At 46.8% G+C, this 18,966-nt stretch overlaps 1 protein-coding gene across 2 annotated transcripts in view; it reads right to left on the bottom strand.

Annotated features, from left to right (window-relative positions):
• The window catches only part of TASP1 (taspase 1), a 499,277-nt gene that overhangs the window by 322,860 nt on the left and 157,451 nt on the right, over positions 1–18,966 (bottom strand). For both annotated transcript variants that reach the window (XM_082249835.1, XM_082249834.1), the window contains exon 6: positions 18,824–18,908. In XM_082249835.1, coding sequence (XP_082105961.1) covers positions 18,824–18,908 — 85 coding nt within the window. The remainder of the gene's footprint in view (positions 1–18,823; positions 18,909–18,966) is intronic.

The following is an 18,966-nucleotide window of genomic DNA, read 5'->3' as shown; positions in this document are numbered from 1 at the left end:
GCAGCAGCACCGCTCTACAGACTACAAGAAAACGGCCACCACATTGATCTCAATGGGAAACTCCGAAAACATGGCCGCTGGACTACAGAAACATGACCGTCGAAGCTTCACCACATCCATCCACAGAAAAATGGCAGCGCCACATGGCGAAGTGCGGCACCCAGGACCTCCAACGGCCTTTCAGGTACCTGCAGCCTGCCAGGGGGGCCCTAACAGAAACCCCCACCCAGATATATGCCAGTGCTCCCTCCCCCCTCCAGCCCAACACTGCATCACACCCTGTACCTGAAAGCAGTCTGGCCGCCCCGGTGAGGGGGGACTAAGGGTGGTAGGTGAGGTTGACATGTGCAGGGTGACCCCACCAGTCGGGGGGAGGGGGGACACCATGTGGGAAGGAAAGGCACATAGGGGGCCTACCAACCCAAAGGAAAGGCCCCGCGTCCATCCCCAAAATGTCCCCAGAGGTGAGGGGTCACACTACTCACCACACCTGGTTACCGAGTGGGCACCATTTTGGGCAGTCCACCGAACCTTAATGGAATGGGGGTGCTGTGGGCCAGAGGTACGCTGTGACTCAGGTCGTGACCAGTGTCGTAAGCAGGGCTAAGCATCCTCGAGAGGTGTTTCACTCGTCGGCCAATGGGGCTGTCATGGCAAACCTAGAGCGGAGCTAAAGTTGGGTCGCGCTCGCTGGCCAGACTGGGAAGACCGTAAGGATCTAGGATATCCAGTGCATAGCCTAGTCTGTCAGCTGATTGTAGTTCGCATAGGAAAATAATATAATAAAAAGAAGAAAAAAAAATTCAGTTTAAAAAAGGAAAAAATGCCAGGACCAGAAATCCAAGCAAGGAACTAGGTCCTTACAACTGACTAGGCAGAAAAAAACTGAAGTCCTATAGCAGGAAGTGGGAGTATACCGCCTAGGACTGCCCTATAGGCGTAGTCAAACTTGTTTCCGCCTAGTGTCCTACTCCTATGGAGAGCAGCATAACCCAAGGGTCAAAGATGATATGGAACTGTGCCAATCAATGAACGAAAGAGAAAATGGACACAGCTCTTGGTATTCTTAACCATTGGGTTATACTGCCCCTAATGGAGTAGGACACTAGGCAGAAAAAAATTACTCCCTCTCTCTGCTATAGCCACTTAGTTTTGTTACAATCAGGGTCAGGAGAACTATAACTCCACAGAGGGGGTGGGTGCTGTGTCCGTCAATAACCATCGGCGAAATGGATTTTATGGTAGGTCAAAAATCCCATTTTCTATTTCGTTCATTGAAAGACACAGCTCCTCATCTTCTTAACCATTGGGATGTCCCAAAGCAGTGGTAAATATGAGGGGTGAGAACAGCGAAAAATAAACTCCCAAGGCTAAACTATAGCCAACCAGGTAAACAGGAACTCAACCAAAACAACTGGAGCTCACCTGAAAAAACAATACACCCTTAAAGAGGACCAAGTCCTCTAAACAGCAGCCTTCAAAAACCTTGCGGCCAAGGGGAGCATCCGATGCCAACACATCTGCTTTATAGAACTTTGTGAAAGTGTGCACCGACAACCAGGTGACCACCTTGCAAACCTGCGCCATTGACGCCTGATGATGGAAGGCCCAGGAAGCACTGAGCGCCAGAGTAGAATGCGTCTTGATAGGGAAAGGAGGAACCTGACCCTTAATGGAATAGACCTGAACCACCGTCTGTCTGATCCATCTGGAAATGGTCACAGAGGAAGCGGACAACCCTTTCCGAGGCCCATCCATGAGCACAAATGGGGAGCCTGACTTCCTAAAAGACCCCATAGCTGCAAGTTACACCCTAATTGCCGTACCAAATCCAAGGCATGCAAAGCTATTTCCTTAAATGTCTTCATTCAAATGAAAATCAGAGATAACCTGAGGAAGGACAACAGACAGTGCCTAGCTCCCTGAAGAAAAGTATGTACCAGGGAGCATGTGGCCAACGGCCGTTGAAAGAAGACCGCTAAGGCCGACACCTGACCCCTGATAGTACTCAAGGCCAGTTTCTGCTCAACCCCAAGGAAAAGGAAGGTCAAGATCCAAGCCACCGAAAAAGAGCGAAGATGAACCCCAAGAGACTCACACCATGCAATGTACGTCTTCCACGTATGATGATAGATCTTCCTAGAAGTAGATTTCCTAGCTTTTAACAGAGTTGGAATCACCGACTCAGACAAAACCTCTATCCATCAGCACCTGGCGTTCGACAGCCAAGCCAGTGACTGTAAAGAGGATGGAAGATTGGTTTTTGGTACAGCAGATCCTCCGAGAGGAGGATTGGCGTATCAAGCCGGCGAGTCCAGTCTGCGGCCACTAAGATGACCGGAATCCCTTCTGCCTCGATCCTGCAAAGAAGTCCTGCCAGAAGCTTGAGAAGCGTAAATCAGATGATACTGACCCCAGGGGGCCACCAGTGCATCTGTGGCATCACCAGAGGATCCCGTGACCGAGCCACAAACCTCTGCTCCTTTCTGTTGAGCTAAGATGGCAACAGATTCACCTCGGGGATGCCCCACCGAAGACACAACTGATGAAACCCCTCCGGATGAAGGGACCACTCCTCTTGGTAATCCCCCTGCCAGTTTTCCACCCATGAAATGTTTACAGCAGAGAGGGCTGGAACGAACTGTTCTGCCCCACCTTAGAATGCCAGGTACCTCCAGAGCTGCCAAGACACTTCTTTTGCCCCCCCTGGTGATTGACATAAGCCACGGCCGTGGCATTGTCCGATTGAATGCGCAAAGGACATCCCTGAAGACAATCTGTCCAATGTTCCAGGCACAGTCTGATCGCTCATAGTTCCAAGACATTGATCAGAAGTCTGGAATCTTCCAGTGTGCTAATTCCCTGAGCAGAATTTTTGCGGAGGACGCCTCCCCAGCCAGACAGGCTGGCATCCTTGGTGACCACTGTCCAATACAACGGGAAGGAAGGATTTGCCAACCCGAAGCAACGGAGAACGAAGCCACCATTTCAGGGACTCTCTCGTTCCCCAGCTCAGCCAGATCGGATTGTCCAGAGACTGCGGATCCTTGTCCGATTTGGCCAGAATCCCCCTTGCAGGAACCTAGCATGGAATTGTGCAAACGGAGCCGCCTCGAAGGCAGACACCATCAGGCCCAGCACCCGCATGCAAGTCCGGAGGGATTAACATCTGCTGGACAGCAAGAGATGAATTGCAGTCTGCAGTTTCTGAGTTTGTCCAGAGAAAGTTGCACTCTGGCTAAGGCCGAGTCCAGGGTCAGACACAGATAGTCCACCTTTCTGGACGGAACCAGAGCAGACTTCTGAAAATTCTGAATCCAGCCAAACTTTCCCCCAGAGCAGTAGGAGACTCCGCTCGCAGAACAAGGTCGTCCAAGTAGCCCCAGTACTGCAAACCCTCATTGGCGTAACAATGCTAGCACCAGGGCCAACACTTTCGCAAAGACCCGAGGAGCTGAGACGAGACCAAAGGGTAACGCCACAAACTGATAATGCTCCTCTCCCATGGCAAAACGGAGGAAGCGCTGGTGACTGACACATATTGGAATATGAAGGTAAGCGTCCTTGATGTCGATGGAGGCAAGAAAATCCCCCTGATGCAGGGAAGCCATCACCGTGCGAATGGACTCCATTCTGAGCCCGCACAAAGCAGTTCAGCACCTTGAGGTCCAGACTTTGGCGCACCTTGCCTTCCTTCCTGGGGGCTGTAAACCGGTTTGAGTAAAAACCCCTGAAAATGTTCCAAATTCGGAATCAGGACAATCAGCCTTTGAAGAAGGTCTTGCACCGCCCCAAAAAGAGTCTTTAAGTGGACCGGGGACAGTCGCACATTGAAAAGAAGAACCTTAGCGGAGGGTAAGAACGAAACTAGATTTTTTTTTTCAAATATTTATTGAGTTTAGCATATAAACAATACAAACTTAGTACGTAAAATCTGTTATCCAAAGATATAATACATCCACTGGGTATAGAAAGAAAACTATGCACAGCCCTCAAAAATTCTACTCGCCTGCTCGCATTTTGCGAGTGGAATGATAAGGATGGTGAGTAAGGGCTGTGCTGTAAGAAATGGGTGGACCCGGGGCGCAGAGCAGTGCGCTCTGAGCCCACCAATTGTGTGACAATAGCGAATGAATATTCGCCATTGTCACACGGATCCTCCTCCTGATCGTCCTCCTGGCCAATCAGGAAGCGGGTCCTGTTTCCTGATTGGCCGAAAGGCGAACAATTGCTATTGGCCAAGGAGGAGGAGGAGGACTCGGGAGACGCGGAGGATTGAGAAGAAGCCTCCGCATCAGATAAGTGCACGCTGGTCTCTCTGCACGCTGTGGGAACTCTGCATTGAAAGGGGGCACGCTGTGGGCACTCTGCATTAAAAGGGGGCACGCTGTGGGCACTCCGCATCGAAAGGGGGCATGCTGTTGGCATTCCGCATCGAAAGGGGGGCACGCTGTTGGCACTCCGCATCGAAAGGGGGCACGCTGTGGGCACTCTAAAGTTGTTGTTGTTAATATTTTTTGTAACTTAATTCTGAAAAAAACATTTAACAGTGTCATTTTATGAGATATTTTATGAAGGTGTGTTTAGGGGTGAAGCAGGGTAGGGTTTGGGTGGGGCAACAAGTGGCGAGTAACTCTTAAGGCCTGGCTAGTAGCTCATGACTTGAAATTTTGAGCCCTGCTAAGCATAAATAACTCAAATATTATATGTAAGTTTACAATGAACGTTTGCTCATAGGTAGAGTAGAAAGGATGGTGTTAGCCCTTCCTTCAGACCCCCCCCAAATGGGAACAAACTGTGGTCCAAAGGGAGGAGCATCCTGTTGTAAGCTTAACCACTTGCCTACAGTGCACTTTTACCCCCTTCCTGCCAAGACTGATTTTCAGCTTTCAGAGCTCTCACACTTTGAATGACAATTACTCAGTCATGCAACACTGTACCCATAAAAAAATTGTGTCCTTTTTTTCACACAAATAGAGCTTTCTTTTGATGGTATTTAATCACTACTGGGTTTTTTATTTTTTGTGCTATAAATAAAAAAAGACTGAAAATATTGTGAAAAAACGCATTTTTCTTTGTTTCTGTCATAAAATTTAGCAAATGAGTAATTTTTCTCCACAAATTTTGGCCAAAATTTATACTGCTACTTATCTTTGGTAAAAATAACCCAAATAGTGTATATTATTTGGTCTTTGTGAAAGTTATAGAGTCCACAAGTTATGGTGCTAATCATTGAAAATTGATCACACTTGACCACACCTGATGTACTGAAGGCCTATCTCATTTCTTGAGACACTAAAAAGTCAGGAAAGTACAAATACCCCCCAAATGACCCCTTTTTGGAAAGTAGACATTCCAAGGTATTTAATAAGGGGCATGGTGAGTTTTTTGAAGTTGTCATTTTTTCCCACAACTCTTTGCAAAATGAAGATTTTTTTTTTTTTTTTACAAATTGACATATTAACAGGTTATTTCTCTCACACAGCATATGTATACTTGCAACTACACCCCCAAAACACATTCTACTACTCCTCCTGAGTATGGCGATACCACAATGTCTGAGACTTTTTCACAGCCTGGCCACATATAGAGGCCTAAGTAGCACCGTCCGGCATTCTAGGAGCACAAATTACACATATAATTTCCTGACAACCTTTCGCACTTTTGAAGGCCCTGGAGCACCAGGACAATGGAAACCCCCATAAAATGACCCCATTTTGGAAAGCAAACAGCCCAACGTATAATTTTTGAGGCATAATGAGTCTTTTGAATATGTCATTTTTTTCCACAAGTTTTTGGAAAATGTGGAAAGAAAATGAACACTTTTTTTTTACACAAAGCTGTCCATTTATGCAATATTTCTAACACATAGCATGTACATAGCAAAAATTGCACCCCAAAATACATTCTGCTATTCCTCCTGAGTATGGCGATACCACATGTGTAACACTTTTTCACAGATTGGCCACATACATAGGCCTAACATTCAAGTAGCACTTTTCACAAAGTTGTCCATTTATCCACTTTAAGACGGCCTATTTTTGACACTTGGTGTTTACAAGCTAAAATCATTTTTTTTGCTAGAAAACTACTTAGAACCCCCAAAAACATTATATATATATATATATATATATATATATATATATATATATATATATATATTTTAGCAGAGACCCTAGAGAATAAAATGGAGATCGTTGCAATATTTTTTATCACACCATATTTGCGCAGCAGTCTTCCAAATGCGATATTTTTGAAAAAAATTCACTTTTTTTAACAAAAAAAAAAGAAAACAGTAAATTTAGCTGAATTTTTTTCCCTAATGTGAAAGATAATGTTACGCCGAGTAATTAGATACCCAACATGTCATGCTTCAAAATTGCGCATACTCACAGCATGGCGCCAAACATTGGTACTTAAAAATCCCCATAGGCAACATTTTAAAAATTTCTGCAGGTTACTAGCTTAGAGTTACAGAGGAGGTCTAGGGCTCAAATTATTGCTCTCGCTCTAACGATCGCAGAGATACCTCACATGTATGGTTTGAACACCGTTTACATATGTGGGCGGGACTTGCGTATGCGTTTGCTTCTGCGCGCGAGCTAACGGGGACAGGGCGCTTTAATTTTATTTATTTTTTTTATTCTTACACAGTTTAACCACTTAAGCCCCAGCCCTATTTCGGACACTTTTTGTTTACAAGTTAAAACCAGTATTTTTTCCTAGAAAACTACTTAGAACCCCCAAATATTATATATATTTTTTTAGCAAAGACTCTGGAGAATAGAATGTCGTTCATTGCTAAATTTTTTGTCACGTGGTATTGAGCAGCGGTCTTTAAAACGCCATTTTTTTGGAAAAAATTTGAAAAATCACATTTCACTGCATTTAAAAAATACTAAACAGTAAAGTTAGCCCATTTTTTTTGTATATTGTGAAAGATGATGTCACGCCGAGTAAATAGATACCCAACATGTTACGGTTTAAAATTGCAACCCCCCGTGGGATGGCGACAAACTACGGTCAATAGAGATCTCAATCTGCGATGCTTTAAATTTATTTAACGGTTACCAGTTTAGAGTTAGAGTGTAGCTCTTTTTTTTAAATTATTGCCCACACTCTGGCGATCGCGGCGATACCTCACATGTAACGGTGACGGGGGCGGCTAAATTTTTTTTTTTTTTTTTTTCTATTGATTTTTTCTTTTTTTTTTAACTTTATTACAGGTTTTTTAAAAAAAAAAAAATCTGATCACTTTTATTGCTGTCACAAGCAATGTAAACATCCCTTGTGACACCAATATGTAGTGACAGGTACACTTTATGGAGGGATCGAGGGTCTAAAAGACCCTAGACCCCTCCACTACACTTCCCTGTATGCAAAACGCAGAAAACGGCATTTTTGCATACAGCCGTTTTTCAAATCTGCCGCCTTTTGCAGCACAGTAACCCGGAAGTGACATCATGGACGCCGCCTCCGGGTTAGGTCATCGGAGACCCGATCGGTGCCGTTTCCGGCATTCATCGGGACTCCATCCAGCCGGCGGACGTGCCGGCTGGGTGCTCGGGGCTCCTGGTGGGACGGGAGCCCCGAGCAAAGCCACAGAAGGCGGCGGGAGGGGGGAACGTCCCCTCCGCCCCCCCCCCGGGTAACGAACGAGCGGCTCCCGAGCCGCATCGGTCGGTACCGACGGAAAGCCGACCGTCGGCTTCAAACCACGGTACCGGGATGATGTCTCTAGCTAGAGGCATCATCCCGGTATAAGCCCGCAAAGTTTACCGAAGTAGCCCTACGTCGATATGCGGTAAGTGGTTAAAAAAAAAAATGTTTTGATCATTTTTATTCCTATTAAAAGGAATGTAAACATCCCTTGTAATAGAAATAGGCATGACAGGTCCTCTTTATTGTGAGATCTGGGGTCAAAAAGACCTCACACCTCACAACTATACTAAAAAAGAAAAAAAAATTGTTGAAAAAGGAAAAAAAAAAAGCGGCCCTTTAAACCGGTTGCTAGGCAACGTCTTTTGACGTAGCTCCGGTCCTCCAAGACCATAGAGTCAAGTGAGGGCCATCTTGCCCTCACTCGACTTCCTGTCTCTGAGGATCCGGGACCGGATAGTTTTCCCCGCCGCCGACGGGTCCGGTAAGCTGGGAAAACGTCTGGGACGCGGCAGGAGGGGGGGGGTGCACCTCTTCCCCTGCACCGTAAGGGTAATTCCGCGGCGAATCCGCCACTGGGACCACCCTTATCTGAAAGCCAATCGCCCGCCGTTTCAAAAAATACCGGGGTTATGGCAGCTATCTGCTGCCATAACCCCAGTATTTAGCTTTTAATGGCCGACGCATATAGTCGTTAGGCGGTCAGTAAGTGATTGCATGTATATGGCAAACAGGTGACGATGACTGATGGGGTGACAGGTGACGATGACTGATGGGGTGACAGGTGACAATGACTGATGGGGTGACAGGTGACAATGACTGATGGGGTGACAGGTGACAATGACTGATGGGGTGACAGGTGACAATGACTGATGGGGTGACAGGTGACAATGACTGATGGGGTGACAGGTGACAATGACTGATGGGGTGACAGGTGACAATGACTGATGGGGTGACAGGTGACAATGACTGATGGGGTGACAGGTGACGATGACTGATGGGGTGACAGGTGACGATGACTGATGGGGTGACAGGTGACGATGACTGATGGGGTGACAGGTGACGATGACTGATGGGGTGACAGGTGACGATGACTGATGGGGTGACAGGTGACGATGACTGATGGGGTGACAGGTGACGATGACTGATGGGGTGACAGGTGACGATGACTGATGGGGCGACAGGTGACGATGACTGATGGGGTGACAGGTGACGATGATTGATGGGGTGACAGATGACAATCACTGAAGGGGTGACAAGTGACGATGATTGATGGGGTGACAAGTGACGATCACTGATGGGGTGACAAGTGACGATGATTGATAGGGTGACAGGTGACGGGCGATGGTCACTGATGGGTGACAGGTGACGGGCGATGATGCACGGCGGTACTGATGGCAGTCTCTGGTGACCGGTGAACTTTAGGCTATGTTCACATGTGGGCGTAGCGGATCAGGGCAGAATCACTGTGATTCTGCCCGCGATCCAGAAATCATTGCAAATGGCGGGACGCCTGTGCGTTGCCCGTGATTTGCAATAGCACCCCAAACGCTGTGCGATGTTGCTGCGATTTCCTCATTTTGTCATTGGAACACAGCCGATCACGTGGAAAACAGCCACGCCCATTGGCTGTTTCCCCCCGCCGGTGATGGGGGGTGTCCCGGGGACACCCCGACACCGGCAGTGCAGGGCGGCGCACACACGATCGCGCGTCTGCCCTGTTTTCTGGGATTACGTCATGACGTCTTCCCAGGATAATGGTCGCACCATGGGCAGGCGGCAAGTGGTTAAGCTTGTTACCAATAGGCATTTGAGTACCAGCAGGCAGAACTATAAAATTTATGGAAAAAGGGGAAGGGGTTGTGGATAGGGAGGGAAGGGGAGGGGAGAGGAGAGGGAGGGGGAAGATTGGAAGAAGAAGAAGAAACTGTAAATTCACAGTACATTTCATATGTACTTTCCACCTGGGCCAAATATCCCATAGCAGAGTAAATTTCCACAGGGACAGTGAGTTTGAAACTCGATCTCCTAGCCAGACCGTATGATCTCGTGGACCCACTTGTCTTGTACCAGGGAAGTCCACGGGTCCAGGAACCAGTGAAGATGTCCCCCCACCCCACATAGGAGTGAGGGCGCACCTTCCTGCTGAAGGGGCCTTGTCCGCGGGTCTGGAGAAGCTCGCTCTTAACTTGCCAGACCAAGTTCGATTTGATCCTCCAGAGGCTGCCCCGTAGGGCTTCGACCCTTTGTCATTCGACTGAGGGAAGAGCAGAGAAGGAGGGCCCACATCTACTATGAGGGTCCTTGCCCTTTGTAGCCTGCGGAAGAAAGGTACACTTCCCCCCTGTTAGACCTTTTATGAAGTCACCCAGAATAGCATCAAACAGGTGATCTCCTTGAAAGGGAAGATCAGTCAGGGTTTTTTAGAATTCTGGTCCGCAGAGCAGCATTTGAGCCAAAAGACACGCTGAAGGACCACTGCCGAAACAGAAAGCCGAGCCACTAGGGGAGCCGCATCCAAAGAGACATCAAAGATAAACTGCAGCTCCTGGACCAGCTGGTCCACCAGCTCAGCAAAGGCAGGGGGGAGCTACTCCTTCTCCAGGTCACAGCGCAAAAGCTTAGCCCATTCGGTCAGATTATGCGACACTAGGGCAATGGTGAATATCGGCCTCAGTGCCGAACCAGCCAGGGTGTACATATTGCGGGCCACAGCCTCCGCCTTCCTGTCAGCCGGACCCTTAAAGGCCGGGGACTCTTTAACTGGAATCATGGTTGAGTTGTTTAATCTGTAAACTGCAGGGTCCACCACCGGTGGAACAGTCCACTTCTCAAGAAGGAACTTCCCATAGGGTATCACCTAGCAACTCACTTAGTGACCCCAAGGGGACATTTTAGTGGACCCCGCTCTTTAGTAACAATTTTGTCAAAATAGGAGGGGAAAGGGAACACCTTTGCCACCCTTGATGGCTTGTGAGTGCCAAAGGGAACCTGCGCCTCAATTGTAGCCGCAGCTGAGTCCTCCAATTTTAAGTCTCAAGCACAGATACAATCAGTACGTCCACCAGCGCCTTTTCATGCGCAATTGCAGAAATGAAGGAATCCTCCTCACTATCTGAGGATTCAGGACGCGTGGTCGCAGACCCAGCAGGGTGACCCACGTCCGCAGCAGCCAAATCAGATTCAGGATCTGAGGAGACAGATGAGGCAGGGGAAGGCAGGGGTGCTTTATGCCAGCCCATCGCCCAAAAGCCACCTCCACCTGGGACACAAAAGGACTCCCGTCAGTGCATCGATGGATAAATGGGACCCGGAGGGCCCCACAGCCCAGAGAGGGGATCAGGTGGGGAGATGTGCTCCAAAGACTCCATGAGTCATCAGGGGGGCTACACAAAAAAGTGTAAAACACTGCTAAGGGACAACCCCCGCCGCTCTGGCAGCAGCACCACCCGGTTGCCAGTCAGAGTATACAAACATGGCCGCTGTGCATTGCAGCACAAGGATACCACAAAATGTCCGCCCCGCGCGGCACCAGGAGGGATCCCTAAGCCTCCAGTCAGGCCCAGGCAGGATAGGGGGCCCTGGCAAAAGCGCCCACCAGGTACAGCCACCCCCCTGCACAGCCGATCGTTCACCGTCGTGAGGCGTTTAACTCGCAGGCCAGACCCCGTCCGGTGGGGCTATGTCACGGCTGTCCTAGCACAGAGCTGAGGTCTGCGCACGCTCGCTGGACAGACTGGGGGGACCACTGGATCTAGATTATCCAGCCCGTCGCCCAGTCCGGCAGCTGATTGTAGATTTCACGGAAAAAAAAATAACTAAAAAAAATAAAAAATTTGTCAGCACCAGAGATCCCAGCAAGGAACTAGGTCCTTACTCCTGACTAGGCAGAAAAAAAACTGAGTATCTATAGCAGAGAGAGGGAGTATACCCCCCTGGGACTGCCCAAAGGTGTAGCCAGACTCTTATTCTGCCTAGTGTCCTACTCCTGTAGGGGGCAGTATAACCCAATGGTTAAGAAGATCAGGAGCTGTGTCCGTCAATGAAAGAAAGCGAAAATATTTTTTTGGTTGGCGTTACACTTAAAAAAAAAAAAAATGTACCTGTTCCAACTTGCATACAAATTAAACTTAAGAACAAACCTACTGAACTTTACTCGTTTGTAACCCGGGGCCTGCCTGTAGTGTATTTTTCACAAAGCCTAGATTAAAATAAACACCTTTACCACTGAGAAGTCGCAGATTTACTTTATTCATTGCCTGTATAATATTCCTTAACCAAGTATTACAGCAACACAAGAACTGAACTAGGAGCAGAAACTGACATTCTTCCAGCTAATAGGCCCACTAATGTGCAGTGTTACAGAAATGCTGAAAGATATATGAAAATGTAGAAAATATTTATTGAGAATCGTCACGATTCATCTGTAACCAGACGATCCATTATTCATAAAGCTGGACTTCTAGAATGGTGGGAACACGTGTAGATGTTGATCTTGTTTGTTTTTTTTTTTTTTTGGAATCTACACACTCTTGGTTCCATTCTACAAATATTAAATATCAACCTGTTTTTTCTAAAAAAAAAAAACAAAATGAGTTTTCACTGGCCAAAGTCTACAAGGATGGTTTTATTTATACAAAAGATTAATAAAATTCTCCTTACTAACCAACGCACCACTTTTTTCGGACATTCTCCTGATTGTGAATACATTCTTCACTTATGTGTTTTTTTTTTAGCAGTTCTTAGGAACTGGGCAACAGATCAGAGACAATGAAATTATAGCATGTACCTTCCAATACTTTGTCTTTTGATTGCACTGTTGATCAAAGTTAAAGGTACCGTATGTAACATTATATTATTGGTCAATTGCTGTCAGTACCAGGAAAAAAAGAACAAAAAAAAAACCTGACAAAACAACTTAAGACCAAACTTACATTTCCAGAAAGAAATGCTGTCAGTTCACTAGAGGATTAATAGCCTAATATCTTCAATGTCAGTGCATGCTATCCCTAAACACTAAAGTCATCTGTTTGAAGAAATCCCTATTCACCACTACAAAAAGGAAAAACACAAGTGAATGCCAAATGCTGCTAAACACACAGAGGAGCTCGCCTAAAACAGCAACATTTGTTTTCAAGTTGGACCTCCGGTCTTTTGTTGCCTAAAGCTGAACAGACAAATGAAATTAGGTAATGTTAGAAATATCCACGTAAACAGCGAGAGAATAGTCAATTAGCAGTTCTCACAACAACCGCTGGATAAGATGTCCCCAGGCTAGAGAAAGTAGCTTACACATCTGCACTACAAAACCATAAACTGTAGGTTTACAGAATAATAACACAAAAAGGTAATCCTTATAGCCAGGCTGGAAACAACAACTCTGATCATTCCTTATGTACAGTGCATATTCTGTGTATATAGTGGGTAAAATAAGTATTGAACACATCTTCATTTTTTTTTTTTAGGTAAAAAGATTTCTAAAAGGTGCGATTGACATGAAATTTTCCCCACATGTTGGTAACAACCCATTCAATCCATACATACAAAGAAACCAAAACAAATAAGTTCAGAAATTAAAGCGGAGTTCCACCCAAAAGTGGAACTTCCGCTTTAGGGAGTCCTGACCCCCCGACATGCCACATTTGGCATGTCATTTTTTGGGGGGGGGGAGCGGGTACCTAGTTTTGACAGGTACCCGCTCCCACTTCCGCTCGGAGCGCCGCGGCGCCCTGAGCGGAAGTTCTCCTCTCCCCCTCCCTCCCTGCAATCTTCTGGGACACGTCAGAGGTCCCAGAAGATTGCCGGCCAATCACGGCGCGCAGCGCGACTCGCGCATGCGCAGTGGGTACCCGGCTGTGAAGCCGCAAACTGTAACAGCCGGGTGCCCACAGCAGTGATGCCGGCGCCGAGGGAGAGGATCGAGGCTTCCGGCAGCCGCATCGCTGGACCATTGGACAGGTGAGTAAATGGCTGGAACTCCGCTTTAAGTTATGTGTAATAAAATGGAATGAGGCTTGTTTTACATGAATGCGTTTAATGCTTTTTGCAGTAATGCATTTCATTTTGTAAACATGGGCTCCTACGGAACATGTTCACATCAATGAATTCTTGTGCCTCTGCATTTTTGGAAAGGGTCGGAGACTTTTTTCCCCGCAAAATGCAGCGTTTTGAATGTAATAGGCTTCAATGGACCTGCATCCAAAACGCAATTACTGCGCTTTTACCACAATTTTTTTTTTTTTTTGGGGGGGGGGGATGTTATATATAGCAAAATGTGAAAAATATTGTTTTTTTGTTTTTTTCAGAATTGTCGCTTTTTTTTTTGTTTATAGCGCAAAAATACCACCAAATACCACCAAAAGAAAGCTCTATTTGTGGGGGAAAAAAGGACAATTTTATTTAGGTACAGCGTTGCACGACTGCGCAATTGTCCGTCAAAATAACGCAGTGCCGAATCGTAAAATATGGCCTGGTCATTAGGGGGGAAATCCTTCCGGTCCAGAAGTGGTTAAGATTTGAAGACTATTTGTGTGGCAGCATGGGCCAAAAAGTGATGCATGCGACTAGTTTCTCCATGCGTCTTAAAACTCTCATTACCAACAAAGGATTTTGTACCAAGTATTAAATACATTTCAGTTAGCATGATCAATACTTTTTCCCTGTGTCATTCCATTTGTTTTGGTTTCTTTGTATGTATGGATTGCATGGGTTGTTACCGACGTGTGGTGAACATTTCATGTCAATATCACCTTTAAAAATAGATTTACCCAGAAAAATGGTGACGTCTTCAATACCTATTTTGCCCACTATGTATGTATGCATGCATGCATGCATGTATGTATGTATGTATGTATGTATGTATGTATGTATGTATATATACATACATATACACACACCACACACACACATATATATATACACATACATACATACACACATACATACACACACAGATTTAAGGGGAAAAATCTGTCCGCCGGCCGGGAAGGGAATTCGATCTTGTACCCTGATCGAATGATTTCCTGAACCCACCTGTCCGAAATCCGGAGCAGTCAAGGTTGGAGGAAACCGCGCAAACGTCCCCCCACCCCTGAAACGGGTGAGGGCGTCCCTTCAGGCAGAGGTGGATTGACCCGCCGAGCTGGCATTGCCTGACTTCTGCTTGCCCGCCCAGGGCTTCTTCTGGCTACCTTGGCCCTTGAAGGGTTTGCCCTTGGATTGGTTTCTGAAAGGCACGAAAAGGACCCGAGTGGATCGAGGCGCAGAACCCCGCTTGCCACGAAAGGACTTGTTCTTCGGGTTCTGGGGCAGCATGGTGCTCTTGCCCCCTGTGACGCCTTTTACCAGGGTATCCAACGCCTCGCCAAAAAGGCGAGAACCAGCATAAGGAAATTCAGCAACTGTTTTCCGCGAGGACTGGTCAGCCGACCAGCTCTTCAGCCAGATCAATCGCCGGTTGAGTACCGAGACACTGGACAGGCGTGCTACTAAAGGGGCCTCATTTAAGGCCGCATCACACAAATACATGACTCCTTGGTGAATTTGATCCACCATATCCAGCCGGGCAGGCGGAACAGAATCAGACACGAGGTTGCTCCTAAGCACCTTAGTCCAATCCGCCACCGCCTGAGCCACCAAGACGAAAGCGAAAACAGGTCTAAGCAACAAGCCCCCCACCGTATAGGAATGGCGGGCTAGAGACTCCAACCGCCGGTCTGTGGGATCCCGAAAAAACCGGGGTATCCTCAGAAGAAACTAAGGTAGCCTTGTTCAGCACGGCCACAGTGTGATCCACCTGCGGAGGCACACACCATTGCGATTCCGTAGCCGGTGCAAAGGAATAAAGCAATTTGAACCGACTAGGTACCAGGAATGGACGTTTTTAAGTGCGCCACATTTCATTAACAGTGTAATGAAACTCAGCGGGACAGGGAAAAACCTGCGCCGCCTTGCGGGTCCTGTGTGTCCCAAATAAGGACACAACGCCCGGAGGATTGGGCTCATCCTCCAAATGCAGTGTTTCCTTAACAGAAACTATCAATTCATCCATGGTCGCATGCTCTTCGGGCGACCCCGGGGAGGAAGTATCAACCCCCTCCACCTCCCCCTCAGACCCCAGCGGGTCTAAGGATGAGCGAGACCCTGAAAAGGGCACGCTCGCCGCAGCCTCTTCCTAGCAGCACGTTCAGCCATCAGCATTTCCATATTGGACACCAAGGTCGCCACTACAGCGGCCAAATCAGGTCTCAAAGGGGCCACAGGAGAACTGGGGTCCCCCACCAGAGAGGAGGGGAATTTGCTGTCCTGAGAATCCATTGCCCAAGCTGAAAACAACAGTGCAATAAGTTTTGTACTGCCCCTTTAAGACCGCTGCGGTGTGCGCAGCCCACCGCTACAGATACAGTGACAAAGACCCACAAACAGGAGAAGAAAAAACTAAGCCAGAAATGACAATCCAGAAGGTAATGAGAGAGATAGCCTGCAGTCCCCACAGAGTGTTACCACTGATGTCGCCGCTTCACAGGAAAAGGAAGTGCTGTCAGAGGAGGCTGAACTATAAGCTGCATGACTCAGGGAAAATGGCTGCCCAATAGGACTGAATGGAAGGCTCCGGCAAAATGGCCGCTGAACATGCGGTCGGGACGATCGTCCTGCCACCGCAAAATGGCGTCGGAAGGCGCCAAAACAGCATGTAGTATTGCCCATAGTGAAGCCAAAACATGCTTGCCCATACCTAAAATGGCGGACAGCGCGGTTTTACCCACACACACAGTCTGCACCCCCACAAACACCGAAGTGACACAGAGCAGGGGACCCCCCAAAAACACACAGCACCGCAGCGCGTGTACAAACGATCCCCGCAGGGACCGCATAGGGAGTAACACAGGCACAGACATGGGGAGACATGGGGACACACAGCAACACAGGACTGCCACCCCAGACAGAGGCCCCACACAGAAGTACTTACCTGTAACAGATGGCGTGGGGAGCCTCTCAGAACGGAAAGCCGCTGTCCTCAACTGACAGGGAGTGCCATTAGCCAGGGACATTACACTGCAGTATCGCAGATGTGTCCAGTGAGGTAGCCACCTCACGACTGCATCCCTGCTGCGAACAGGGATGGGTCATTCGTAATGCCAGGACGAACCATGGCTGAACGCTCAATGGCGGGCTGGGGGTCCATCTGACCCTCTGCCCTGGAGAACCAGGGTGGTCAGTCCGAATCCCAGCGCCGCAGGAATCCATTTTCATCCGAAGAATCGACTAAACTAAAGCTGACAAAATAAACAGCTAGTAAAGCAAGAAAAAACTGACATTTTCAAAAGAAAATCAAATAAAGATTAGAAAGGCTGAGACTGTAGCCCCAGCACAGGGAAGCCTAACTACTCCTGACGCTAGGCAGAAAGAAACGGAGTTGGGAGTGATCACTGCAGGGGGGTATTGACCTAGTGGGACAGCCCCCATGGGTGTGTATATGCAAATGCCTTTGTTCTTTTTGACTAAGTCTTATGCCTAGCTACTCCTACGGAGCGGAAGTCAATACCCAATAGTGATGACTTAGAGGAGGCGGCGACTGTCGGAGGACGTAAGAGAAAAATAAATAAATAATGCAGGAGGTGATCAAATATCACCAAAACAAAGCTATATTTGTGGGAAAAATTAACATAAATTTTTATTTGGGTACAACGTCACACGATAAAGCAATGCAGTGCCGTATCGCAAAAAATGGCCTGGTCATTAAGTGGTTAATGCATTATACTGTATATGCTGAATCCCTGATTAGGGGACAGAAAGTGGATATGTATTTACATAATTTTAAGTATTGGCAACACATAAGTCATATTTTATATATTTTAGGAATCTTAAACAATTTATGTAGCACCTTGAAACCCCCACTTTGCTGTTAGCATTTTATATTAGCAAGGGGTGTGGTGCCTTAACAATTTCCCTATTAGCTTAATAAAGGGGGGGATACAATTTAGGCCAATTTCACATGGGGCGGACTCTGCCAGGAGTCCAGCTGCTCAGCGTGGAAGCTGTCCACTGATTCCCGCTGAACAGGCGGATGGCTTGTCCATGTCCGCTTATGCAGAGCGGAAACTGACACAGCCCCCTCTCCTCTATGGTCGATCGGAATGTAAACAGATTGCCTGTCTGTTTGCACCCGATGGGCATCCAATCTGATAAGACGGATGGGGAAAAAATCCCCATCTGTCTTTAGCGGATCGGATAGGATGTCGGCGTGTTTGGAGGAAGGAAAATGCTGACTATGATTCGAATAACACCATCCCTAAAGTCAAACACGGAGGTGGAAACAATATAATTTGGGGCGGTTGCTCTGCTAAAGGTACAGACCAACCTTGCTGCATTGAGGGGCAAATGGATGGGGCCATGTATTGTAAAATGTTGGAACCTTCCTCCCACAGCCAGAACACTGAAGATGGGTCATGGATGGGTCTTTTAGCATGATAATGACTTAAAACATACCGTCGAGGCAACAAAGGAGTGGCTCAAGAAGAAGCACATTAAGTCATGGAGTGGCCTAGCCAGCTATAGAAAATTTATAGAAGAAGCTGAAACTTCGAGTTACCATGTGACAGCCAAGAAACCTTGGGGATTTAGAGAAGATCTGTAAAAAAGAGTGGACCAAAATCCCTTGAGATGTGTGCAAACCTGGTCACCATCTTTAAGAAACCTCTTGCCTCTCTGCTTGCCAACAAGGGTTTCTAACAAGAGTACCAATTCATGTTTTGCTTGGGGATCAAATACATTTATTACTTACTGAACTGCAACTCAATTTATAACATTTGTATTGTGTGTTTTCTGGATTTTTGGTTGATATTCTGTCTCTATGATTTAAAAACACACCCATGATAAAAATTATAGACCGTTCGTTTTATTTGTAAGTGGGCAAACTTACAAAATCTTCAGGGGGATCAAATAATTATTTTCCCCACTGTATCCAACAACCTCTGTGTCTCTACCAAATCGCCTTCACTACATCATGCTTAACGACAGCACCATTTACATAAAACAAAAAAAAAAAGTGTTGCATTACACTATAGGAATGTTGTTTTATTTTGTAAAATATTACTACAGTGTGGCTATATAGTAACTTAAAATGCTTATAAGGTCTAGAAAGGTTCTTAGGAAATGTAATTACCAAGGTGGAATCCTGCCAGCTGAGAGTTTTCCCTTCTGTCCCTCAAACAGTAACTTGTTTGCTGCCAACACTGGATTTTTTATACCTTAAACAAAATTGAAGAGATCATCATCAATAAAGAAAATATTAAATCTCAAAAACAC

Source organism: Pelophylax lessonae (genome assembly GCF_965119305.1).
Source record: "Pelophylax lessonae genome assembly, chromosome: 3".
Lineage (NCBI taxonomy): Eukaryota > Metazoa > Chordata > Amphibia > Anura > Ranidae > Pelophylax > Pelophylax lessonae.
The sequence above is the reverse complement of the archived record's forward strand: the minus strand, read 5'-3'. Positions and strand labels throughout refer to the sequence as shown.